The sequence below is a fragment of the Amblyomma americanum genome, chromosome 9 (genome assembly GCF_052857255.1).
Source record: "Amblyomma americanum isolate KBUSLIRL-KWMA chromosome 9, ASM5285725v1, whole genome shotgun sequence".
NCBI classification, from domain to species: Eukaryota; Metazoa; Arthropoda; class Arachnida; order Ixodida; family Ixodidae; genus Amblyomma; species Amblyomma americanum.
The window spans coordinates 61,115,275-61,142,933 of NC_135505.1; the positions used below are offsets into that span (position 1 = coordinate 61,115,275).

Below are 27,659 nucleotides of genomic sequence, written 5' to 3' on the forward strand. Positions count from 1 at the left end.
TAAATTAAGCATTCGTCGCTCGGGAAGAGCAACCTGTGAGCACCTGCCACCGTTGTGAGCTCCTGCCATCACAGGGCAGTGGCGCATCGCTTAGCGCCAAGAGGGGTATAGAACTCCCGGGGATCTGTGAATGTAATATAGAGAATGGGAATATGAGAATTAAACCATTACGCTGACGCGTCATACCCTTACGGGGAGCTTTACTGTCCCCTCCATTTTTTTGTTTGTGGGCTGCAGGTTCCGGGTGACAAAGGACCGACAGGGCGGTAGAAGAAGATGAAGGAGAAGCATACGCCATGTACTGGGAGCCCGGCGGTCCGGCCAAGGAAGAAAGCGAGGTCCGCAGAGCCCCACGCTTCGTGATTCGCCGCAGCAGCGCATCGCCCAAGAAAAAACCGGGGGACGCTGCCCCACGGGCTCCGGTCGGCGCCTCGGCACCCCTTCCAGCGCCCCTCTTCACGATCCCGTCCAGCCCTAGGCAAGTCGGAGACGAGCACAAGTAAGTCTGGGCAGTTTCGGCTGCACTCGCTGCATGCTCACAAAAGCAGGCATTGGTCTCGCCGCGAAGGCTCATTGGTTAGGGCGTCCGACTACTGAGCAGGATTTGGACCCGTTTAATGGAGACGAAATGCCGACATCAGGGCTTCACTGAAAACGAGGCGCTTGTAACGTGGAATAGGTGATAAAAATGAGGTTCAGGTTTCGCCACCACCAGATCACTCCACAAGCTAAGTACTGTGACCCCAAGACTGTTTTACAGCGCAAATTATAAGCTCATGTCGCTCAAACCCCAGGGAGACAGAAGTGGTTCTGAGGTGGGGAGGGGGAAGGATGCTGCTCTGCAGGTCTCTACGAGTAACTTATTGCTCAGCACCTAGAGAACAAAGGGTGGTGAGGGAGCGGGTCAAACGGACGTGGGGAGGGAACGTTAAAACGGGTGCGTCAGAAGATTCTAGAGGTCAATGGCCTCAATAAAGTAGTAGTAGTAGTAAGTGTTTATCGATAAAAATAATAAAAAGGAAGTTAAAAGATATTTGCTAACGCCGGCAGCTGCCATCACTGTGTCGGCGGCACCTGAGCTGGGGCAGCGGAAATAAAGGATAGAAGGCAGTATGAAGACTGCCTTCTATCAGCAGGTATTACACGCGAAAGGCGACACATGTATTACACTCGAAAAGCACCTCACATTTAGGAGACTAACATGACCCTGAATATTACGCATACTAAAAACATAAAAATGGAGGCTGCCATACAACTGCCTTGATCACTCAGCTGTCACGGTGTTCAACTACTCAGCAAGAGCTCGGGTCATCGAATCCGGGCCGTGGTGGCTGCATTTTCATGGAGGACAAACGGAAGAGGCCCGTGTGCTGTGCGATGTCTGTGCGCGTTAAAGTACCCCAGGTGGTAAGAATTTATCCAGAGCCCTCCACTGCGCGTTCCTTGGATCAAAGCGTACAGTGCAGCTGCGCAATGAAGCTGCAGTGATGCGTACGATTCTCGGCGACGATGTTTGAGAGGAGTCGAAGGCCCGCTATTCAGAGAGTATTCGTCACGCATTCCGGCAGAGGTCGTAGATACCGGCAACCGCGCTGTTTCAATATGTCTCGGCAGGTTTGAGATCGTCCGATTTACTTACGTGAAAGCTGTAAGGCTCTCGTTGTGCGGAAAATCCTGCGTCGTCATCGTTGGCGTTGTCGGCGGTGTGAGCGAAATGGCCTCGAAAAAAAACCGGGTGGGCTACCTGTGTCACTTAGCTTGTGGCGTCATCACAACCTGCGTACAGTTGCAGGTGGCAGATAAATTAATAATTGTTCGCTGGGGCAGCGCAACCTAGGTCGCACAAGCCTCACCAGTGGCAGGACCTGCCATAGCAGGGCAGTGGCGCATCGCTTAACCGCTGCGCCACTGCGCGAGGACAGACAGACAGACTTTATTTGGGAAGTGAGCTTTAGACCCTGCTGGGTCCCTGGGCCACTGCGCAGTCCCGCACTGCATTAAGTAGGTCATGCCGGGACATGACGTCGGAAGCCTGAGTCACCGCAGCAAACTGCGATGTCGGGTCTCCAGACGTGAGCAGGACCTCCCAGTCCTCCCAGCTCGAGATGGCGTGCTCTCCCTGCGGGGGAGGGTCAGCATGGCAGCCGAAAAGGATGAGGGAGAGTGTGGCGTGAGAGTCACCGCATAGGGAGCATGCTGGGGATGTGCCACAATAGTGGGATAACAGCTGAGGGGATTACAGAGAGCGGGTCTTGAGGCGTCTGAAGAGGATCTGTTGGGAGTGCCTAAGAGAGGGGTGGTGAGGGGGGCAATTCCGACGGTTCAAACGGGATATTTGCGCGAGCTCCGCAAAGGTGTGCGCTCGCTCCCTAACAATCCTGGATCGAGACTGTCCTGAGCCCGGCAAGTCAAACCTCGGGCCAATTCATCGGCAGCCTCGTTTCCAGGGTTCCCAGAGTGAGCCGGCACCCACTGGAGCTCTACCCTGCGCGGTAAATTTTGGGTAGGGGTGTTCAAAAATTGCCAGGCAGGGGTGTGAATCCTGCCCCAGGCAAAGTTGGACAGAGATGTTTTGGAGTCGCTGAATGTATTGGGCGTCCGAATGCGCAAGGCCTAGGGCGATGGCGGTCTCCTCTGCCTCCTCGGGCGTAGAGCCCGAGGGAAGACTGAGTCAGGGGGTGGGATAGGGTTTGATTGCAGGCAACTGCTACCGCTTCATGCGCTGTACATGCGGCGTCTGCCCAAAAGGAATCGTGTGCTTGCCCATAATACTTATGGAGGGCATTAGCGCGAGTTACGCGGCGAGGGATATGATATTGGGGAACGACGTCTCGAGGAAGGGGCTTCACAACGAGAGGTGTATGGATGTGTCGAGGGATTGCTATGAGGGTTGACTGGTTAGCCGGTATGTTGATGCGGAGGGAGGAGAGTATATGGCCGCCAGTGGCACTAGTGGCAAGTCTAAGGTACTGTGTCTGAAGGTACGCGTCAACTAGTTCCTGAGTGGTGTTATGCACGCCCAGTCCTGGCTATGCTAGTGCTACGAAGTAGGTAGGAGGGGTATGAGGACTCCACTGGATCTGTGAATGTACAGTCGAAAATAACGAATTCCGCATTTCTATGGTGACCAATTACGCTATCACGTCGTACCCTTAAATCGGAGCCTAAGTGTCATCTTCATTTTTTTTTTCTTCGGTGTCAGAGAAAAACTTGATGCCCTCCTCACGCTTAACGGTGTCTTTGGACGAGATGTCTCTCTGCTGAGGCGCCATACCCTCGGCGCTTTATGGATTCTGAAGACGCTTGCTGTCTAATTATCCGGGCTCGCCCAGCATTTCCAGGACTACTGCCTTCGATCACATGGCGCAGGTATCTACGGCACGTCAAGGGCACCATTTTGTGGTACAGTGAGCAGCTCCAGCGGTGCAAGCCAGAGCAAGCGGCGATAAGCATATTAGACACGCGGGCGGGCCTTCGCCGTGCTTCGTGTGCAACAAAATGGCGGTCATGGTGGCTTCGGTGGATACTTCTTATACAAATGCCTGTTAGACGCATACATTGCAGCTTCGCAACTATAACGGAGTGGTGGAACCCTTTCCGGCCCATAAGTAAACGAACCTGGAAGCTGGAACATTTTGCGCAATTATTGCTCTTTAAGGCCCTTAACGTAATGTTTAGCATCCTTATTTCGGAGTATGAAGTTTCATATATGTGTAGATATGGCTGTTATTGATGAAACTATCATTACAGGAAAGACCATACATGTCTCCAGTTACAGGAAGCAAACTTTTGGTATGAAGTAAAAAAACGTGTTGAGCTTCGCTTCATAGAAGTCAGGCCGCGCGAAAGTTTTGGCGTCATGCCAAGTCTGGCTCCCACCACCTCCTGAGTTCTCGCTTATCTTAGCCATTGACTTCTCCCTGGTTCAATCTTACTTTAAGCTGCGATGGCGCAGTCGTCGCATCAGCTGTGTGGTGGATTTCACCGAAGCTCGGCTCAGGGGGCCTCCGTAAAACGGCTCTCCCCGTAAAACTTAAAGCAGTTTACTCATAGGGTCAAAAACAACTAGAAGTCCAAGGCGCCGCAGTGGGTCAATGGTTCTGGGGCTCGGCTGCTAATTCGATAAAAGCAAAACACATAATTCATGTGTGTGCTCTGGAGCTTCATCTTATCTTGTTTGTGTGCACTCTAAGCGATTTTTCATCGTTTCGGTGTTAGAAATTATCCAGAGCCCTTCACTACGGCGTCCCTCATAGCTGAATCGCTTTGGGGCGTTAAACATTCATAAACCAAACCAAACCATCCTTTCGGGAGTAACGACGACCGTTTGACCCCGGAGATAGTAAATTTGTCCAGCGAAAAGACTAACTCCACGACGAAGCAGGCCTGTGCAGATTTCAAGAACTAAGTGTTAAGCCCTTGGTAGCAACGACACGAGCGGAGGGAGGAACGACATCATGCTTAGTCCCCACTCTCGTGGGCCAGTGTAAGGCTTTCTATTTATTGTCTCAGGTGGCAGTTGGGGCGTTCTAGCAGAGACACGGGTTAAGCAGCGCCATGGTATGGGCCGAGAAAAAAGCTGCTTTCTTAGGCTCTAAACCACAAAATTCAGCAGCTGGCTACACTATAGAGAGGTTTTGGGGGGAGCTTTGCAGCACCTGACATACGGCTCATTTGCATGGTAGGTTCGCCTACTAAAGCTCACAGCACCGGTGGCTTGGGCTGCTTCAACTATCAGAGAACACACGCCTTGGTATCTATCAGACGGCACTCCTCGTCTGCTCTGTTGTATGTAAACTGTCACGACTGGACATTTGAAGCCTCATAAGAACTACTAGAGGAGGACCTTGATTTGATTATTCCACGAGCAGCCTTCTTTTCCAAGATAGTCTTTTATTGTCTGCCTTCGCCTCCATTGGAAAAGAGCATATTGGTTTAGGGCACTTCGGGTCTTCAAACGCGTACTACGCAATAAATAGGTGATCTTGTTTTCGTTACCATTGAAACGCAGTTAGTGTGGCCATGAACTGAACCCATGAAATCGAATTCATAAAAAAACTATCATTGCTGCAGCTGTGAGGACTTTTTAATATTTAGACATCACGGGTCTAAAAACAAGACTGATAAAGAATTTAGAGGTAACGTAATGCAGTTTATTACACGTGCATGCCACACTTCTGATTTGGTTCTCGGAACGTCAGAGATACTCACATACGCGATCACTATTTAAAGTACAGAGCGGGCGACTAACCTTATCTTTTTTTTAGTGCTTATCAAGACAATTTTTTCAAGCGTGAATGCGATTTCAAAGCATTTGCCGGCCACTTCTTTACTGTGTAGCATAAACTCTGCCTGCACTTAGTGACCAATTTATCTATTGTGCTGATGTCGCAACGGGCCCGGTACGGGCCTTACGCCGAGCTTTGCGGACGGGACCGGGTTCAGTAGAACGATAATATGTCCGGTTCTGGATTCCTGCATTGGTCTAGAGCCATGAAATGGGGCCTGTGCAGGGCTCTAGACGACATACAAAACCTTGGAGGAGGTGGCGAGGAAAGAAAACCGCGCCTATTCGGCGCCGAGCTGGATCGAGTGAATGTTGCTACGATCCGAGCAGCGCCGACTGTGAATCACGGTGCGTGAATACACGAACAGCTCGATGATACTTTTCGCGCGGAGAACGCCGTTATAAGCGCGCCATCTATTTTTAAGGCTTAAAAACCTTCTGCGAAAGCTCATGAGTATAAAGACTCTTAGTCGATCGTAGATGGATCGTTTGAAAGCGTTCGCAGCCAAACGTTCGTTATATCCGAGGCTGACACACTAATGTTCGCAGTATCTGAGATTGTACACTTGGTTCGTTATATTCGAAGTAAACAAAGCAAGGTCCTTATATCCGAGGTCAAGACACGAAATTACATACTAGGTGACATACTTACCTACGTTATATTCGACGTTAACACATGAAAGTTCGTCATATCAAAAATGACATGTTAAGGTTCTTTATATCCGATGCTAACAAATGAAAGGCCTTTATAATCAAAGTGGCATAAAAAGGTTTGTTATATTCGAGGTTAACACAAGAAAGGTCCTTACAATCCAGGCGGCATACTATAATGTTCATATGTCCCAGGCAGTGTACTAAATTCGTGTAGATAGTATAAGTTCGTTCGTAGCCCTGTGGTCAAGTTGCCACTTGTACTGGCTACTGACAGAGAGCGGTTGTCATTTCTGCTGTACTGACTCATCTAATGCGAACGCATTAATGAAACAGCCACACGTTGCACTAATAATTGCAATATGTTCGATAAATCGACAGTGCGCTACCATTACCTCTCTCATGCTTCGTATACAAGGCACATATTCGGATAGCTCAATCAGTTGTATTGGCGGTCTTGTGGTTGGCGCACCTAGGTACTAATCAACGGGACATAGATTTGATCCCAACCGGGGGACAGTTGTTTTTTCTCCTTTCAGCTGTTGTTCTCTTTGGATGCATGGTTCCATCCCTACGTTGTTCATTTGGGACGAACAGTTGTACCCTAAGGGATGATTCGTATGTGACCAATGGTTAACTTCTAAAGGACTAATGGTTGTGGCAACGCAGTTCATCCCCGAAGGGCCTAATTCTTCGTCCGAAAGGATAAAACATTGCTTGGAGTGGATGGTTGTCATTCCTGGCTTCATTGTTTCATCTGCATCAGCTTGGCTGTAGATGCCCGAAGCAAGCACCCAGGAGGGTAATGCAGTTATTTTTTCTTTCGGCGCTTATCGCTGCGACCGCTGCGAGGTGCTCCGTTTTCCGCTCAGATGGATCACTGGAAAAATTTCCAGAATACCGCGAAGCCCTTCTTCCCGCTAACACATATGGAAGGTATATGGCTGCCGCAGCCTGGCGCTCCCTGCATGACAATCACATGTGGTGCCCGGCGTACCTGCTTTCGTAACACTGACGTTATAAATTACAAAGTAATCTTCTTAACATTTAGCACAGGTAGCTTTAGTGCTTTTGCGAGCGAAGACTGAAAAAATTGGAAGCAATGAATTTTGAACTCGTCTAAGCAGCAACGTCCTCGTGTATACAGTCCCTCGAAGAGAGCCCAGAGGCACTGGAAGACATCCGCTCCATGCAATTTAATGCAAATTTTTTTGCTCGATGTTATGGTAATATTGAACCACGGTGGCCGTATTCCTTCTAAGCCCGGCGGTGCGGGCAAAAGAAATGTTGTGCTCTAAAGTTTTTTACTGAATATACGTTCACACAGCAGGCAAGCAAGCCGGAGAGGGTAAGGCGCGCAGGTAAGGCTGCCTGGAGGTTAGAATTAATAAAGGACACAAGGGAACTGATGGGTTCGTTGGGGTTCTGTGATGGTGTCAGCACTGCGCCGAAAGGAACGGACAAGTGCACTTGACTTTGGTCCTTTCTCTACGTCCTCGATTTTTTTGCGCTTTGTTGTCAACATAATAAATAAAATATAAATGCACCAAAAACTAATAAATCACATCTCAGTATATCTGTTGTACTGCTTGGTTGCAGAGCACATAGGCAAGAGCGAATAAGGCTCTGGAGGAGAAATATAACAACGTTTATATTTCGCGCACTTTCTCCGCAGAGATTTCTAAAGTAAAGATGCTATTAGGGTCTGAAAGTGTGTTAACAGCTTTAGTTAACGGCTCCTGCAGCAGATGTTGACCATATCTCGTGGGGATGCTCCTGGTGCTGCAGAGGCCTTCACTCTCAGAAAAAGAAACTGAAAGAGGGTGAGAGCTTAGTCCTTTTGGAAAAGAACCGGCTTTCCAAAACCATTCGTCCTTCTCGGAACTAACTGAAAAGGTTTTAGCTAGTGTTCGTCTCCTAACAGGTGGATGTAACAGATGCAACAGAGGGAAGCCACAGAAGCAACGGTAAAAAAAGGCACGCGAATCATAGTTTCTGACAGCACCGATCTCACATAAGACGATAAAAGAATGATCACTTAACCCACACGAATATACCAGGATTCGAACTCACGATCTTTGGATCGGGAACAGATTGTGGATATGACAGCGTCACCACAGCAGAAAACACATCGGAGAGAAGACGTATAACGAAGCACACAACTTGCTTGGGTGCACCACTCGCGTGCTCATTGCTGCTTACAGCAAATCATCGCGATTTTCACCTCATATGTTTTTCCAATACGTTTCGATAAACCTTAAACCATTGAGGGTAAAATTGCGTGTTTTGCGAAAAAAGAAGTGCCGAAACGTGCATGTGTACTTAACGCTCGGTACTTCACAAGGGCAAATCATTGCTTATTTATTTTCTGGCGCGTAGATCGTTTTATTAAGGACGCCCCCATCTCAAGAAGCTGGCGCCATCTTGTGTCTAGGCTGGCAGTAACCACCATGCTGACATGTGCAGTCTCATTCGCAGAACAGGATGCAAGTGGCACCATTCGCCATTTCGGAGCTTCTGCATTGATATTGTTGGGAATCGAAAGAGTCTGACTGAGAGAGAGAGAGAGAGAGAAACTTTATATGGTCCATTAAGGGTTTAGCGTTCGGTCTTCGTCTTCATCGCTGCAGGCTCTTGCCGTTCAAAGCAGGGTTGGGACCCTAGTCCAGGGCTCCACTGAGTCGCGCTGCTTCGGTTGCGTGCTGCACCATTGCCCTTTGGGCGGCGAGCTCGCAGCTGGTGAGCCGGCTCTCCCACTGCTCCGCACTCGGGGTTTTGTGTTGGTGGAACGTGTAGTTTCGCTTACACTCCCAGGTTATATGGTAAAGCGTGGGGGTTGCCCCGCACCACGGGCATGGGTTCCTATACTGTGTAGGATACATCTTGCTAAGTATATGTAGGTTAAAGAATGTTCCAGTTTGCAGCCTCCGCCAACTAGCTGCTTCTTTTTGTGTTAGGTCCTTATGTGGCGGGGAGTATCTAATTCTCCTGCCTATTTGATAGTTTAGGTATTCTGAAAATCTGATCTCCGCGGTGAAGTGCTGTCCTAGGGCGTATGGCCGCTCGGCTCGGTACGTGATCTCTCGAGCCAAGCTGTCTGCTCTTTCGTTTCCTTCTATCCCCGTGTGTGCCGCAATCCAGATTAATTTGTGGGTTGCTGTTTTTCTGAGGTGTACTGCTTCGCGGAGGATAGCTAAGGTAGCCCTGCAGATTCTACCTTTCGTATAGTTTCTGCATGTCTCTTTTGAGTCCGTTAGGATGACTAATGATTCGTCTTTTCGACAGCCCTCAGCCGCTGCCAGTGCAACAGCGACCTCCTCCGCTTCCGCTATCCTGATGCTACGTGTAGTTGCGCAGGTGATTAGATTGCCTGCGTTATCAACTACCACCGAAGCTGTCTTGTAGTAGCTTTCGCGTCTATTCCATGGATACATGGTTGCATCCGTGAAGACTGTGTTTTCTAATTTGGCTAAGCACTTCTCCACATAATCTGGCCGCACCTGTCTCCTGGCCGCGTGGAGATTTGGGTCCATGTTTTTCGGAATGGGATTGACATGCAGGGTTTTACGAATCTCGTCGGGTATATCGGCGGATCGATCGAGATGCCCCTTTGGGTCGCGACCAAGCCTTGTCAGGAGCGCTCTTCCTGCAGCCGTGTTTCTGAGTAGTTGCAGCTGTGCTTCGTGCTGTGCTTCTGCCAGCTCCACAAAGGTGTTGCTGATTCCTAGCTGTAGCAGCTTCTCATTCGATGTGCTTCTTGGTAGGTGGAGTGCCGTATGCTTTCACCGCTTGTTCTCTCAGTCAACAAGCCGGCTTACGTTGCTGACTGAGAGAACAAGCTTTTCAAGCAGCAGTGAAAGCATACGGTAAAAAAAAATCGAAACTTCGGTTAATGATGTGGTCCGATGAGCGTTCCGACGACTGACAAAGGGTAGTAAAATGCCAAAGGAGTTGTTGCAACCTATGTATGTGGTGCAAAGCGGCGAGCGGTAGATGCCCTGGCCGCGACAGAGGTGAAGCGGGACATGCAGAGCAGCTGTCAATCTACTCTTAACGCGACAGCGTTAAAGGCCTCGTTCTCCAGAAAATCCGGCGTCGGCGAAGTGAGCGAAAATTCAGAACAATACAGTGGTAGCTGGGCGACTTTGCGTCTCGATTCAAGACACTCTGCAGCTACATCGTCACGCGAATGACTGCGTGTCACTGTAGCACATGCATGTTCTGATGTGCCATGCCTTGGCGCCATCGCCGCTCGCGCATGCCAGAGCGGAGGAGTGGTGTTGGGCGCGCCGAACGGGGATTAGTTCGAGGCTATTTTCCTCCTCGCCGCGAACCTGCGCTGTAGTTTGCTGTGTCGATGGCAGCCCCGTAACACTCAGCCTAGCGAGAGGAGCGTGCAGTTTCTGGTGCATTCTTAGCGCTTTTTCACGCCACCTTCATGCGCTTATTGGCTTGAGCTTTCGCGCTATGTCGAAGCAAGCCACACGTGGCGTTCGCCAGCTATCTGGGCTACGCGAGAGATTCTAGGCAATGAATGCTAAACGTAAAGCGTGGCAAACACAGGTACGTAAGGGAGACGAGAGGTAAGCGCTACTTCCAACCTAATTTTATCAGAAAGATTGAACGAAATATATAGGTATGTCGGAGCTAAGCCGGGGAAGAACGAGCTCCGACAGCTTTGAGGTTCGAACTGTTAATTGCGTTGCTTAAAAAATTAAACGCGACAGTAACTCACACGAAATGTGTTGATGATGTTATTACCAGCGTAGTTTTAGAAGCGAGGCCATATTTCGTGTGTTGTTAGTCGAATAAACAGTTTCGCTTCCGCCGCTGTAACAGCTCCCACGTGACCCCGCGTCGCCCACCGTCTCGGCACTCCTCAATGGTCAGTCGCAGAGCGAACACACCGATGCTGCGATTGAATTTCAACCGGACGGAACTCGATTCCAAGTCGTCTGCGGCTAGACCGACGGCCCTTCCAGTCGCAGACCGACAGAAATCGCAGCGTCGCTGGCAAAGATCGCGTGCGTGTGAAACGGAACTAAGCATTTTTTTTTTTTCGGGAAGAAGAGTCTATCCGCTTCGGCACAGACAGAGGCGGTGCTCTCACCGGTCTTTGGTGGCATACTGCGCTTCGAAATAACTAAGTCCTATTGTGGTACGATCGAGTCGATTCTTTCGCATGATTTTCGTGCGCTGATATGTTGCGGTTTGTTCCCCGTTGGTCTCTTTTCAGCAGTCAGTCTATTGAGTTAGCGCGTGGCACCCACTTGGTACAGAGGCGTACCGTGTGAAGACTTAGGGACTAACGACGCGTTTTGAGGAATAATAATAATTGGTTTTTTGAGGAAAGGAAATAGCGCAGTATCTGTCTCATATATTGTTGGACACCTGAACCGCGCCGTAAGGGAAGGGATAAAGGAGGGATTGAAAGTATACAGTTTACATTACTCTCATATATACCGGGTGATTGTTTACGGGGGCATTAGCGGTGCAAAGCTTTTTTCTTGAATGAAGGCTCGGATTTCGCGAGCAACCACGTGTACCGTGCTCGCTTTGCAGGTTGGAGAACCAGAAGAAGCCGAAGGACGCGAAGCAGCAGCGCAGGCCGAGGAAGAGCAGTGGCGAGGTCCCGGCCACCCGACGCAGTAAGGCTCCCAGCGCCAAGAAGAAGGACACCAAGAAACAGGTGAGCCCCCAGCCGCCGCCTTATATTTAACTGTTAAAAAGAGTGCATGCAGCGCCCCATAGGCGTGTATATGAAGCTGCTCCCGCGTAATCGTTTTTCACTGGCTAGTGGGAGTGCCGTGCAGAGCCAGATGTCCCTGTCCCGCTTCTGCCTCACGGACACAGAGCGCAACGGTTTGTGAGCGTTCGACTGAATGCCTTGTAGCAAGAATTCCAGGATGGTCCGCAAGTATGCCGGCACGGTACAGCCTTTGCCATTAATTAGGATCATTTTTTATACCTTCAGAGATTTTAATTTTGAAAACTTTGAGAGATACATCGGTGCGGACTGTTGACATGGACTGTACTGCAAGGTGGGTGTTATGTACCGAATATCGATCGATGATTAAACGAAAAATTAATTGAAATAAACTAATAATTTTTTTCAGTGTTGTTTCACAGGGAAGGATTAGGTTGCGAAACTGATGGCCGTCATCACCGATGGTGAGCCCTGTATTTAAAATTTCGTAATCGGCAATGTGTTTCGAAATGTTTAACGTCAAAAATACGCGTTTGAAAGCATATTGATGTCTTTCCCGCATTACCTACTTATAAAACGACATCTCTGCGCGTCAAATTTCGATAAAATCAAATTAACTTTTTCATCGTCGTATACAACAACTGTGCGTTTATTTGACGCAGAATAAGTGCGAGAGACGCCATTTTATAAATATGCAAAGCGGCAGGGCCAACTCAACCAGCCTTCAAATGTGTATTTTTGACGCTGGATATTTCTAACCACATTGTCGATGCGGAACATTCAAAAACGCAGCTTACCTTCGATGATGACGGCCATCAATTTCGCAGTTAACCTTGCCCTCTTAAATAAAAAATAAAAGTTTATTTCTTCATTCTCTGAATGTTCTTCGGGTAAATATTGATCCATATAGCGTATAACGTCCACATGCTCAATGGAACGCATCGACATAGCTATCACAGTTTTAAAAATAAAAGCCTGTAAAAGTCGAAAGAAAAAAACCCTGTATACTTATGAAAAAGGCTGTACTGCTACACAGGATATATTTAACTCGAAGAGGATCGCGAAACATTTTGATATGTCGATAAGTCGATACATAAAAACGGTACAGATAAGCTTATCTGTAACATCGAAGCAAGGCTGCATGACGCCACCATAGTGAGGCGCTTTTTGTAGCGAAGTGTCGCCCGCCCTCATGCCGACAGCGCAACGCTTGCAAGGTGTTGCTAGGCCTAACCTGCTTCGCATTGAAGCCAGAGCGGAAGGTGCATTGTATCTAGCCACTGCCTATCGTAAGAGGTCCAACCCTGTTACTTTAAATACAATGGTCTCATTAAAATTAAGGCACAGTTGGCTTCCACAACGCCTTCAGCATGCCAGGTGTGGGCCTCCGCTAGGCATTTACTTAGTCGAGCGGGCTTCACCGCATAACAGAGTTGTTGCATGAAAAATGAGTAGAAGAGACCTATGGCAACAATCATTACGCAGACCTCCGCTTCACTCGTCACGCGGTTTCGCAGCGACTGCGCTGCCAGAAACTTCCCAATGCTGCGCAGCCGACCCGCTCAATGCGAGAAAAGTAGTCGAGTGGCGCCATTAGGAGGAACGCCCCTTCCAGGGACGCGGCACGCCGTTCGATGTTTCGAAGGATCCGCTCTACAGGAGTTGGATAAAGGCGAGCATTACTGTTATACATGCATCCTCCCTTTTATACAGGAAGGATGCATGGGATTTTCAAGGGGATGATTTGGCTGTTCTATAAAAACGATAATTTGGTATATGCGGACGTTCCAAATTCACGAATGTGAGAGGAGATCTGGTCCTCACCGCTGGGAAAGTGAGTATCGCGGATTGCACAAGAACAGCAGTGTATGGCTTAGCAGCAAATGCACTGGCCCGCTTACTTTCGACAAAGACTGTAAATCGATAATTCCAATGAGCATCGCATGATTGTGCACTTGGTTCGAAGTAAGGTCTGCCAACATTTATTATTTTTTTAATGGGTGGCTCTTTGCAGCATCGTCACTTTTTATGTGCCGCGTTTATCTGCGTGTACTCTCGAGAAACACTCGCTTCGCTGAAGTTCTTTCCTTCTCCGCGCCTCTGCTACTCCCATTCGATGCGATGAGTTCTCCCGCAATGCAAGGGTGAACCGATTTCCCGCATCCATCCTGAATGCATGTTTTTCTATGCCCAATGGGCAGCTATGAATAGAGGGGGCGTGGCATCCAATTCAGCTACATCAAGCGTACGAAAAACACAGTCTCATAACTCCCAAAATGTTTGGGATGTACCCATGAAACCCATGCCCGTTGAAAGCATTGGACAATGCCTTTGGAATCATATGCACGATATACGTCGATATGCGACTTTTTAGTCTGATAGCTGACGGTTTCCGAAAAGAAACCCGATATTCGCGGTGCGAACAGTCTCGTGCATCCTGCATTGAAAAGTCGAAGACTTCTTTGAGCCCAGCGCGATCAAGCGTGCGCCAAGGCTACGTCAGCTTCGGCGCGCTTGACGATAGGCATTCAGTACGCCTACGCATACAATTCGTGCAAAGATTTCAACTCCCTTTGCGAAGGTCCTGATTTTTCAGCACCGCTACGGACGGGACGGACCCCATTACTTCCCGCTGCCAGTTTATTTCCAGAAGTGCGTTATGAAGGCTTGGCAGAACATCAGAACATAATCAAAGACTAAAGCAGGGCGCAGGTGTGCAAAGGGGCTACAAACACAGGGTAAGAGCGCGGCACGCGGTGGACCGTGCGGCGAGTGAGATCGCTCATCCGCCCATACAAGTCCCTCTCAGGCGTGATAGGCGCAGCGAGGGAAAACAGGCCAGGAGAGGAAAGGGAAGGAAAGCTCGGACGATGCCGACATTATTCTGCAGAGCGTGTCACATACAGCTTTCGCTGCAAAAGCGAGAACAGTCGCCAATATGTAGCGACAAGCGACGGCGTCAGGAAATGATGGTGAATTAAGACACGTAAGCCAGAACAGCACACAATTGCATATCACTTCCTTCGCTTTTTTTCAACACCATAGCAGCGTTAAAGGACCTGTTGTCTAGAAAATCCGCTGCTAGCGTCGGCGTTGTGATGCAAAAAATCACGAGCATGACTCTGGCAGGTGGTGCCCAGTCAGCAGCCTAGAAGGCAGATGGGCAGCCTAGGTCACGTGAGCTTGCAGCTTCATCACAACCTGGCAACCAATAGTGAACAAACTGCCCGGCATGGCAGAAGTAGTTCAATTAATGATTGGTCGCTCGGGAAGAGAAACCTGGGTGGCACAAGCCCCACTGGTGGCAGAGCCTGCCATCTCGGGGCAGTGGCCCATCGCGTAACCACTGCACTAGGCGGGGTATGAGCACTCTCAGGGATCTATGCCTTTAAATTAGAGAATGACCTACTGCATATATATGGGAATTAACCCAATACGCTATCGCGTCATACATTTAATGCGGTGCTTAAGTGTCGCCTCTAATTTTTCGTTGTTCGCCACTTGCTCAAGCGGCACTACTATTCCGCTGTCGCCGTGCTCTGGTCCTTGGCGCGGAAAACGATCAGAACGCGCGGCTAATGGAGCTTCAACCTCCCGTCTCATGATTCGAAATAAGACCAGAAGTAATTCGCCTATTGATAGCTGCAACTTACTGGTGTATATGTAAAGGCAGGTTGAAAGTGGTGAGCCGCGAACGTCGCGCGACCGATTTAGTGCGGGTGAGGGCTTTCTAAGCACTTGGAAAGCGGAGGAGTGTAAAAAATCGACTGAACCAGTCGGGCGTACTCCTCGACTCGCCAGTGTGAATCCGCCCTAGGAGAGAAAGGAAGTAGGAAAAAATATCCAACGGACCTTTTTGAAGTAGCGTGCCGTACTAGAAGCCGCCATACCATGAGGTGTGGGTGACATTTCATTCTCGCTAAAGGAGCGCAAGGGTGATGGGGGGAGTTGGATGAACGATGAGGGGTCGCTAGGGCTGAAGTAGCCCATTACCCAAGGCACAAGGACGAAGGGTCGTCTCCTTCCCTCTCCTGCCTAGCCTTGGCTGCAGAGCCACAGAAAGTTGCACCACTGCGCAACAGAGCTCAGGAGCCCAGGGGTCTGTTTGAACGCTTGCGGCGAGCGGGGTGCCTTTTTCTGCCTAACTTATTTCGCGTCCTTCGCACTGAATGTGGACTGCTCTCATGAAACGTCGATGAACGACAGCCAGCCGAGGAGCGCTTTCACGGATACTGTGGGAGAATGCCCTCTTCGCGGACTTTTTTTCTTCGCAAAAGCAGAGGGAGGTTTCCAAACTACGGGTGTGCCTCAAGCGATTAAGCTGTCGTGCCTGGCATGCCAGGTGATGTGACCACATCGGGCTGCAGTGTTTACTAAAGACAATCTGAGCCAAACATACTTTTTAAGCTGCCTGGAATGTTTGCCCTGTCATTGTTTCAGTCTGGTGCACAGCACACGCGCAAAGTGTCTTGCAGTAGCTTAAAAAAAAGCCGCCAAGGGCGCGCACATCTCATATGAAGCGTTCAGGTTGATTTCTTCTCTTCGTGAATATACATTTCTGCCCAACGCTCACCGAGAGAATTGCTGTTAAGGATTCAGAAGGCACCGGTCCTTTTGCGAAAGCGCTAAGGTGGTCGAAGAGATTTTTGTTCTGTACTGAGCGTTTTGCAGTGAGAGCCGTTATTTGGAGTACACCCCGAGCTGTCACGTGTGTGACGCCCGTCCAAGGTCACCGATCGAAGCGACCGGACTTCTTGAGGAAACAGCAGCCAACACATTGCCACCACGACGCGTCCGTCTACCCCTCATCCCACTCTGCCATGAAATCGCTTTACCGCACTGCGTAAAATCTCACAACTCACTTCACGACCGTACAGAACATCGCGCCAGGATTTAGTGCGCGACAGAAGTGCAGGCTGCGCGCGCGGGAGCGAGACTATCCTTTCTCTCGTCAGGTTTACTGAGTTTCTTCCAACTTAGTCAGGATTGCGTCACAGCTGTGTTTCTCTGTGCCGCTGACATAGTGGGCTGCTTTTTGTTGAGTCATGTCCAGCAGTTTCGGACAAACATTTTGAAAAGTGGAAAATTGTAAGATACGTTTACGGCAATATTGCAGGTAATAATCCAGTCTTCTGAAATATAGAAAATCTTTCTTTCAGAGTGTTTCCATCTGTTGCATCGAACCGTTAAGACCACCATAGGAAAACCAATAAGGAAAGCTTTTGACTATAGCAAAAACGTTAATAGAAAGAAATTCATGACTGCCTTCCGATTATCTGTCGTTCTCTTGATTGTCATAGTGAACTCTTATATTACTTGAAAAAAATACGTTTCTGAAAGGGACTTAGAAACCTTTCTGTTATAGTGCGGTGCCGCTATTAGTACGCATTTTCGCGGCCCACGCGAAATACGTTACAAGGGGACTGCACTGTACTTGTACTACTACGACGCGAAACACAGGAACGGGTGCTTGACAGCTGTAAAGCGCTAACCAGGAGTAAAAAAAAGAGAGAAGCAAGAATACAGGAAGGGCGCCCAAGGTAGAAAAAAGGCAACAAGGTGGAGAACAACATGAAGGGACGCTGTTGCGGAGGGAGGAACAGAAAGGTCTGAATATCAAGCGCACGTATTGCTGCCCACCGTTGATGTAGGCTATCGGCCTCGTGAGCCGGTCTGATGGGTTCTGTTTCTCACTCCACCTGAGCGGCCCCAGCTCGGAAGAGAGGTGCACGCTCGGTAGAGGAAGCTCAGTCAAGATTGCTTCTGCCAGCGGCCAGAGGAACAAAATAACAGAACTAAAAACCAGCGCGTAGCAGTTGGCGTGCCGCATTTCTGTGGGTAGTGCAGATGAAGATAGCCGCACTCGCCGTCGTCAAGAGTTGTGCTCGCCACCGAGCGAGAGCTGTGCACTCGACAACGTGTAGAGGGCGAACGTTCAACTTCTGGAACTGCCATCTTGTACGAGGTTCGTGCTAGGAGGACTGCGCTGGAGAGTCAGCCGCCGGATAACGCGCATTTTTCAACTTGGCTGTTGCCTTGTTTAGTCTTTTTTTTCTTTCGAATTTCATTGTTATATGCGAAATATTCACGTGTGGTACTATTTCGAATCGACGATGAGCTCAGACATGAAACCTGCCGCTTCACAAGTGTTTCGTACTTTATAAAAATCACACGCAAATCAATCTGCAGATTTTTTTGTTACTGTTGAGCCCGGTAAAACATTTGACTCAGTCGAAACCTCAGCAGACATGCAGGCAATGCGGAACCAGGGGGTAGAAGAGTCTTAAGTAAAAATACTTGAAAACATCTACCAAGTAAGGCTGAAAGTTGGGAGAGTTGATGAGCATTCATGATGTAAAGAATGGAACGTCTCTAGCGGATGCACAACGACTATTGACCTCCAAAGGGAAAGTGATAAAATAGCAATAAGGAAGGGAGTCCGGTGGGAGGCACAATAGCTCCAATGCCATTCACTGGCTGTTCACTGGAGGAACATTGGGGCATGAAAGTTCATGCAAACTACCTAAGGAATCTCCGAGTTGCCGATGACATTTACTTCTCTAGTGACTCAGCTGTCGAACCGCAAAGCTTTATTCGGGATCTATAGAGGCAACGTAGAATGGTGGGGCTAAAATTCAGTATCAAGAAATTTAATTTAGTGTTCAGCAGTCTCGGAAGAGAATTTACGATAGGCAGAAAAGCATATGAAGCGGTAAGGGAGCACATCTACACAGCTTAGGTAGTCACTGCAGATTCAGACCACACTGGAGTGGAATAACTAGAGGAATAAGAACTGAGCGGAGCGCCTTTGGCAGGCACTGCCAAATGATAATTCCTTAAGAGGTTTCGGTTTATGGCGGTGTGACGTCCCAAAGTGGCTCAGGCTATGAGGGACGCCGTAGTGAAGGGCTCCGGAAATTTTGACCACCTAGGGTTCTTTAACGTGTTCTGACATCGCACAGCACACGAGCCTCTTGAACTTCGCCTCCATCTAAAGTCGACCGCCGCGTTCGAGATCGAACCCGCGTCATTCGGGCCACTAGTCGAGCGTCATAACCACTGAGCCACCGCGGCGGTAATTCCTCAAGAGGGCAGTATAAAGCATCTGTATATCTTACCAGCAATCACGTATGGGCCGAAAACGTGGAGGCTAATTAAAGGGTTTCGTTTGATTTCAGGGTGTTTAACATCCCCAAACGATTCAGTATATGAATGACTCAGTAGTGGAAGGCTCTGTATGATTTCGAGCACCTGAGGTTCTTTAACACGCGCTGACATCACACAGTACACGGGACTCAAACATTTCGCCTCTATTGGGATACGAGCGCCGCGGCCAGGCACAATTGGTTCGCGCCACGTCGCTTGACCGCTGGATCCACCGTCGCTGCTCCTGCGTGTCTGAGCTAGTGAGCGCTGTCTCCCTGCGAGAAGTTGTGAGTGAAGGAATAGGGGAGTAGCCTAGAAGGCGTGGGCCTTCCCAGGTGCAGTGGTATACTGTGGACTTTGATCCACAGAAGGGGCAGGAGGGGTATATTGTGTGGGGTGAAAGGGGTGAAGGGTAAATGGACAGGGGTAGGTATTAGTTTGCAGCTGTCGCCATGCGGCGGCTTCTTCTCGGTTGAGGGAACTACTTACTGTTCGTATTAGCAAAAATCAGACCGTGGTAGGGGCTGTTCGAAAACGGCAACTTTCACGGCGCCTGAGTGAAAGCCTTTTCGTTGTCTTGTCGAGAGCGAAAAGACAGGAGGGCCCCATCCCTGGAGTTCTTCTTTCCTTCCCAGGCCAAAAAAATGCCTGCCAGCAGCACCAAGGCGGACCCCGGCGACGAAGAGATCGTGGTGCGCCCCGCCGCCGTCGGCTTGTTGGACGAATCGCAGCCCGTGCTCATCGCTCGGCCTTCGCCCTCCATCTTGGCTCTCAAGGAACAGGTGGGTCTATGGCGGCGATTACGCAGCTGGAAAATTCTTGTGAGGACTAATGCGAGATGTATTTCTAACTGAAAACTGATAACTTGGAGATTTCATTGGATTTATTTCTCTCCATATTTTCGTTACACTCTGTGGAGACTCTGTGGTCTAAACTGTGAGCCGCGGATAAGCGGAGAAGACGTATTTATCCCCTACTTCAACCCATGGCATGGCTCCATATTACTGATCGCTGTTTTGGATGCTTTTAGGAGAAGACATTGTGGGCTATGTTAGCAACATGAACCCGGCTGCTCCCATATGTTGGTCACCTCCGCCGTAACGGTGGATCACATGACCTGGCAGCATAAGGCGCTATGGCCGCGCAGTTAGCGTTTACGCTCAGGTATACCTCCAGAGCAAGTTCTGATTCGGTGCACAAACAACGGTCTGCACGGTTTCGGTACAACGACAGACGCAGAGTCGCGCCGCACCGCCCAAGCGAACACTGTCCCCCTGGCGATGTTCACGAGCCTCAGACGCCGCTGGACGGCGTAACGGGGTGTCTTTTTTCCGCACTGAACATTCATCGCGATGGGCAACGGTAATTATCTCGATAAATTTCGAAAAATGGAGCACTTCTAGACTACTTCATTTCTTACCGAATTTACGCTTACATGAAATACATAGTGTGCATGAATATTTTCGAGGGTAAGGGGGGGGGGGTAAGGTTTAAGTGATTGCGTCAATTGATTAGACATTTTTCCTATGGACTCAAGACTCAGTGTGTGTATTAAAGTGCAAAGCAAGCGCATAAGTGTTACAATGGAATGAATTTGGACACTTTGCCTCCAAGCTGATATGATATTTGTAACATGATTGTGCCATGATCAGTGCACAGTCTAACACTAAGGTATTTATCCAACTGAATGCAGTCTAAGGAGACACTATAGATCTTATAAATGAGCATGAATAAGTGGGTGTCGGTGGCGACGAAATGAAACAACTGTATACTTTTTATAACGATTATTGGCCAAAGATCTCGGCATTATTGCGCGGGTTAATTTCGTCTTGAAAGGGGGCTCTGTTGGACACCTATAAGAGGGCTGTTGTAAGTTCAGCGTTATCATGTCCTCTACTCTCGTGTCGCTGCCTTATCGCTTTTTTTTTTCCATTGAGCAAGGCCGCTAGAAATTCCACAGTTCTGGCTAATATATTGCGACGTTAATTCAAGTGGGCAGGTTTCAAGGACAGATTTTTCAATACGTTTGCGCGATTCGTGCTTAATTTTACCCCGTTAAAGCGGCGGCGAGAATGATAAAAAAGCAACAGAAGCAAGTTTAGTAATCCTTAATAACCAGCAGTTCATTACTTTCCCACCGGCAGGCTTTATGTTTTCAGTTATCATCATCATCATTTATTTACCCTTAAAGGCCCCAATGGGTCATTACAAAAGGGGTGGGGGGACAAATGGTAAAAAACTGGTCACAAAGGCAGTACACAAATATAAATGGCAAGCACAAATAAACACAGTAAACGCGTTGAAATTAACAAGGCAATAAATAGCTAAATAAAAAGGCTTTCTACAGGAATTGAGGAGAGAAATAAGCAATCAATAAGTGTAATTTTTACTGAGTTGGTTTCATTGACAATACCGTCAGGAAGCACATTGCACTCGGAAATAACAGTTGGCAGAAAAAAATTATTGAAAGCGTTATTGGTACCATGAATACGCTGAACACTGTTGCACTTAAACAAACGTCGGGAGGATCTCAAGGGGGGCAGAATAAGGCTATCACGTAATTGCGGGAAATTATGATGAAGTTTGTGAAATAGGCAAAGCCTTGCTATCTTACGTCGTGATGACAGAGGAGTTAGACCAATGGAAGATGTTATATTAGTAACGCTCAGCCGAGAATCATATTTGGATGTTATGAAACGAGCAGCTCGGTTTTGGACTGCTTCTAACGCCTGGGTTAGGTATTCTTGATGGCAGTTCCAAATAGTCGATGCATATTCAAGTTTGGTACGGATGAATGTTTCGTATGCGATTAGTCTAACCGTGGGCGGAGAAAATGTGGGAGATCGTCGGATGAGACCTAATGATTTGGAAACGCGTGCAGCAAGCGACTTGATGTGCTTTGACCAGTTCAGATTTTTTGTTATTCCGACGCCAAGATACCTGTAAGATTCAACCTGAGATAGCACGGTCGTGTTTAGCGAATATGAGTAGAGCAAGTTAGATAGTTTCCGGGACACGTGCATAAACTTACATTTAGTCACATTCAACTTCATGAGCCAGGTAAAGCGCCAGTTTTGGATTAAGTTTAAGTCGTTTGCAGCAGACTGATCACTATTAGTGCAAATACGACGGTAGAGAACACAATCATCTGCGAACAGATGAATGGACGACGAAATTCCAGCAGGAAGTCATTAATAAAGGTTAAAAACAGAAGCGGGCCAAAAACTGATTCCTGAGGGACTCCAGAGGTAACATTTGTAGCGGCGGAATGATGACTATCAATGACGTTGTATTGCGAACGATTAGTTAAAAAACAGTGAATCCATGATAATACTAGTAGGTCCAGAGACAGGCAGGAATGTTTGGTCATGAGGCGCTGGTGGGGAACGCGGTGAAAAGCCTTAGAAAAATTGAGGTAAATTATGTCTGTTTGAAAGGATGAGTCTAGGTTTGAGTGGAGGTCAGTCGTGAATTCGAAAAGCTGAGTTTCACGTGAACAACCAGAGCGAAATCCGTGTTGTTTAGAGAAGAAAAATGAAATATTATCTAGGTGCGTTGCAATGTGAGAGTAAATTATATGTTCGATGAGCTTGCATGCAATGCACGTTAGCGAGATAGGTCGATAATTGGACGAATCGGAGCGGTTCCCTGCCTCAAAGGTGGGTACAACTCTGCTTAACTTCTATTCGGATGAGATTTTGCCAGAGGAGATATACTGCGGGAAAAATATTTGTAGGACACGGCTGGACATTATTTTACTACTTTTAAGAATTTTCGCAGATATGTTGTCGGGCCCAGGGGCACCAGATACCTTCAAGTTATTTATTAATTGAAATATTTCATCAACGGCGATACCAGTGGCGGCATTTGAGGGAAATTTAAGCTGGGCGCTATAGGAATATATGTAACTGGTTCTTGTGTGCAAACATCGACAAATACTCGTTCACTACGTCTGAACGGAGCTCCTTTAGAACGTGAGAGCCGTCGTGATCTAACAAAGTGATATTATGCGACCCGCTACGGTTAGGAGTTAACAAAGACCAAAATTTTTTTGGGTTAATTCGGAGGATGTCGAGTAGGTCCTTGTCGTAAAAATTATGTTTGGTGCTCCTAAGCAACCTGGTATATTTATGGAGACAGTTAAAGTACTTTTCTCATTTAAGAACTGAGTTCGAGGCCTTAGCTGCCCTGAAGAACCCTTTTTTCTTGTTACATAATTTTCTTAATGAATTTGTAAACCATGGTTTGCCGGCATCACCACGAATGCAGACGTGGGGTGCATATGAATCAGTTAGAGAGATAATTGTGTAATAAGGAGCGTCTTGCAAAGCACTGCGTCGCGAACAACCAGCGGTACAGTCCAGGCACAGGCCAGGGGCAGCGTTCAGTCCAGAGCATGCTCGAGGGACCGAGCGTTCGGCGCTTCTCGTCGTCTTCATCGTTAAGCGCCAGCCTCTGAAGATTCCAAAGCCGAAGGCCAGTCTTACAATTGCTTCTTTATACGAACGCCAGTTTTCATCAACAGACCTATTAGGAGCGGGCTCTGCTAAGTGGAGAAGAAATTCAGCCTGAGTTCAACATTGATTTTGGAAAAATCGGCTTTGCTGTACTCACGAATGTATTTCACTGAACGTTGTCGTGGAGGCTTTGGAATCTATAGGTTGAACAGCACTATGTTATGATCGCTAAGACCATCGCAGGGTGACAATGACTGGATTGAAGCTGGATTTGAGACAAGAGCAAGATCTAGGGTGTTACTACCACGAGTTGGAAAACTGTTTGAGAAAGGTTAAACGAGAGAATAAGATCAAAAAATCTTCGATTGGAGTGAATCCGCACTTAGATTCTCCCAGTCGATGTCTGGAAAGTTAAAATCACCGTAGACTCTAAAGTTGTCAGAGAGAAACTGGTTTTTCATGTGAAATAGAATGGTGACTAAGTCTTCATTGAAAGAGTGATCAGAATCAGGAGCTCGGTAGTAGGCAATAATATTAGTGAGATGAGCAAGTGACATGTTCACACAAAGTATTTCGCTATTGCTACTGATTTCAACAGCCGAAGCAACGAGGGTACGCTTAACGAGGACCACCACGCCTCCTCCCCTGCGCCCAGGTCTATCACGCCGGAAAAAATCGAAAGACTGCTTATCTTGCAATAAATCCTTATTTTGTATATCAAGCACGAGCCATGTTTCGGTAAAGATCGTGATATCGGTGCTATTGCCATTCAATATAGCTTCAACGGCGTTTTTCTTTGACAAGTAGCTTCGTATATTGGTTAGTAAAACTGATACTGATTTGTCTCTTGGGGCAGCGGTGGCACGCATAGAGGTTTGCAAAGGTTGGCGAATCAACAGCTTCTGTGACTGTAGTGTGTGCTATGAACTTTTTTCGATCACGGAAACGGTTCCAGCATCGTACACAAACTGTTTTCTGTACATAATAAGCTTATCAAAACAGATTTTGAATGAGTTAGAACTGTGCTGACCATATGAAGAAAGTTTTTTCCTTGCCAAGCGTATACTTCCAGAGTAGTCTTCTCGTGGTGCGAACGACGTGTCTTTAAGCATCGTTAAGCATCGAGCTGATGGAAAGGATTCGCGCTTTGTCTTTAAACCTCGTGAACTTGACAATGATGGGGCGGTTCTTCCCTGACTGGAAGCGACCAAGTCTGTGAGCGCGCTCAATATCTTGGCTTTCCATTTTGATATGAAGCTCCAGAGAGCATAATGAAATGATGCGCGATTCTGATTGTGACCACGTTTAATCTTGTTCATCTTAGATTCCGAAAAACAGCAAATTAGACCGTCGGAGACGATTCTCGGCATCGTCACATTTGTCCGAAAGTAGTTTAATATCTGAGGAAAGTTTAGGCGTATCCGAATTGGCTACAGAACCTGGGCTGCATAAGTGACTTGTTTCGGCGCGTTTTTCTAGCGCATGAGCTCGAGAAGAAAGGCTGGAAATCGAATCCTAAACTTTCTACTGAGCGGCGCGAACCAGCGCTAGTTCACTTAACACAGTATTTTGGGAAAGTTCAATGCGGGATATGGTTATGACAATCAATTCGAGGGACGGTTGTGAGTTACAATCCACTGTGGGTCCGGGGTTCAGTTCTACGCCTCCAGCCAACACTAAGAGAAGGCAAGTGACATAGGCGTTGATACACTGGTAACATGATATGCACAGTATTCTTCGAAAGCAATGCGTAGGGTCGATGGGCATGACATCACTAGCAAAAATGCATTATCAGAGCGGATGCAAATTGAATCAGATAAGTAACCAACCTGCATGAAAAATGGCATTCTCGTGACCTGCATCGCTCGGTGGCGCCCCCCAAATGAATCCAGTAAGAGGGCAGTGTTTGTAGTCTATTCAGAGTTGCCACGCTGAGCGTAGCACTTGGTTGCCAGATGTGGAAACGGTCCGGGTTTGAAGGCGGCGGGCGAGGCGCGGTGTTGCTTTCGTTGGGCGTGTTGGCGGTATCCCGCCAAATGCCAGAATAGTGGTCCAGGCTTCAACGGCTGCCTTGATAGCACAACGGCGCTGACGTGGCGATCCATATCAGTGCGGCCTGCATGAAAAAGGGCATTCTCGTGACCTGTATCGTTGCGGTGGCGTGCCCCGTGCCCACCGTGCTGGTGGGTATAATGCTTGCAGTGGCATATAATCCGCGATGTCAGTTATTAATGCAAAAGAATTATGTGTCAGATTAGCCCAAAAACTGGCATCCGTCGCAGTGCATGGCACGAACCTCCAGTGACGTCACCACGCTCTCGCATGATGCTAGACCATAAGATAGGGAGCCTACTGAAAAAAAGAGAGATAATGTTTCTTCCGATGACACGGGGATTGTACCGAAGTAACCTTCACACTGTGAGGCGAACACACAACCCGCAGGCCACAAAACCGTGCCACTTCACAGCGAATGAAGGTGAACCGAGTGTATGCGTTTCCTTACAACTGTATGCTAACGAGTAGGTTTGTCATCAGAAAGGAAGACTTCTTTAATCGACCTCGCAACAGAGCTCACGATGACACAGTGCTTTCGCATTCAAAGCACGTGAGCCGTATTAACTGCCCTCCGTGACTTTTGATGGTGTGTAAATGTCCTTATCGAATTTGTTTTAAAAAATTGGTGGTGGTTTAGCTCTGGTTAAACCTGGAGTGACGCGATAGCTACAGCTGGCTGAGCGAAACTTGGTCACGTGCCCAACCATCAGACGAACCACGTGACCAGCCATGGCGCCGCACCACGTGACCAACCACGTGACAGCGTGGCGGCGCAGCCACAGGGTGGTGGTGCCGCAACGCTGAAGGCTCGAAATGCTACCGTAATATAGATAGCTATCACTACAAAGAGACGAAGTCTTCAGCTTATGCTTGTTAATTGGTGCTCGTTGGCTGCATCCCTTATCACATTTGTTAATGCGATAATGCATATTTACTACGTTTATTTAATGGCCAAAATTAGGTAGGGCATGGCAGAAGGGAGCCTTTAGGCACAAGAAAAGCAATCAATATGCATCCTCTGCTGCGTGATAGTGATTTCAGGACCATTGGTTGGAAATTGGCTTCGTGTACTTTTGCGGCTATACTGGGTCAGACCTTCTGACAGCTAGGCCGTAGTTTATTTTCCGAAAAACTAAAGCTCAACAATATAACTTTACCTTTTATTAACACCTTACAATTATTTCAAACTGATGTTTGAGATAATTGTTTGAGAAAGGAAGCTTGCGACTCACAGTTTATAGCTCGTTTGGTTAATATTATCGTAGGGGCTCAATGTCTTACGGGCAATTAGGAGTGTGTCAGATGGAAAATGAAAAACTGCCACAAAAAAGCTACAATAAAAAAGTCGCAGTTTGTACGGTTTCCGTATGACATGAGAAAACGTCACGGGGAAACTGTACAGAAAGAATGTGGAAAACCGCACGCAAAAAATATAGACAGCGTACTAAAACGCTACCAGAACCGTGCGGAAGACATGGAGAGCACAGTGATTTCTATATTACTGCTTTCTCAGTACTACGGTCATTTCTCTAAGCCACGGGACGTGTGTTATTCGAAGCCTCCACCCACCTCCAAAAGCTTCAACCCATCGCTCAGTAACTTCGTGGAATGCAATGGGAAGACGAACCACATTCGCAGTACTGCGACCATTAGTCTTGCTCTGGGGCGTTCGGCGTTAGTAATAGCCCTGAGTGAAGCCAATGCGGTCAGCGCCCCTATCGCATGGCAGAGAAACTAGCGTTCTTGACGTTACAGGAAACTCCCCGCTGACGCATGCGCGTCGCGAGGAGAGCGTGTGAGCACGGCGCACTGCTCGCCTACAGGCGCTCCCCAACGTGCTGGCCGCTCAGTTCTCCTGCTTTATAAGCGCGCGGACTTCTTTCTCTTCCGTCCCCCCCCCCCCCCCCCCCCCCCAAGCGAATGTGCAAAACGTAGCGGCAGCCTGGCGATCTAGTCGAGCGGAGCAACCGTCTTCGGCGCCAGAGGACGAGAGAAGCACGACTTCGACATTTGCAAACGCAGATTTAGCATATCTCATTGAATCATCATGTAGATTTTCAGTGCGCTAGCACTTATAGTGCTCGTCTACAGCATTTATCTGTTGTGTGTTAGACTGTTTGTCTCTCTTTTTGTCTGAAGACGGTTTTGTGGGAGGCTTCTCAGCTGCCCACCGGGTGGTGGGCAACCTGCCCAGGTATATATGCCCACCATTCTGTTGGCAGGTGAGCACCTGCCCACTGTATCAGGCGGGTGCTCAGTTAATCGTCAGAGGCTGTTCCACAAGAGCAACCTGGATCGCAACCCAAGTCCCACCGACGGCAGCACCTGCCATAGAAGGGCAGTGACGCATCGCTTG

At 48.2% G+C, this 27,659-nt stretch overlaps 1 protein-coding gene across 1 annotated transcript in view; it reads left to right on the plus strand.

Annotated features, from left to right (window-relative positions):
- The first annotated feature begins 275 nt into the window (after window positions 1-275).
- LOC144104802 (uncharacterized) overlaps window positions 276-27,659 on the plus strand; it is a 55,771-nt gene continuing 28,387 nt past the window's right edge. The window contains exons 1-3 of the mRNA XM_077637989.1: window positions 276-499; window positions 11,501-11,627; window positions 19,427-19,573. Coding sequence (XP_077494115.1) covers window positions 297-499; window positions 11,501-11,627; window positions 19,427-19,573 — 477 coding nt within the window. The 5' untranslated portion in view covers window positions 276-296. The remainder of the gene's footprint in view (window positions 500-11,500; window positions 11,628-19,426; window positions 19,574-27,659) is intronic.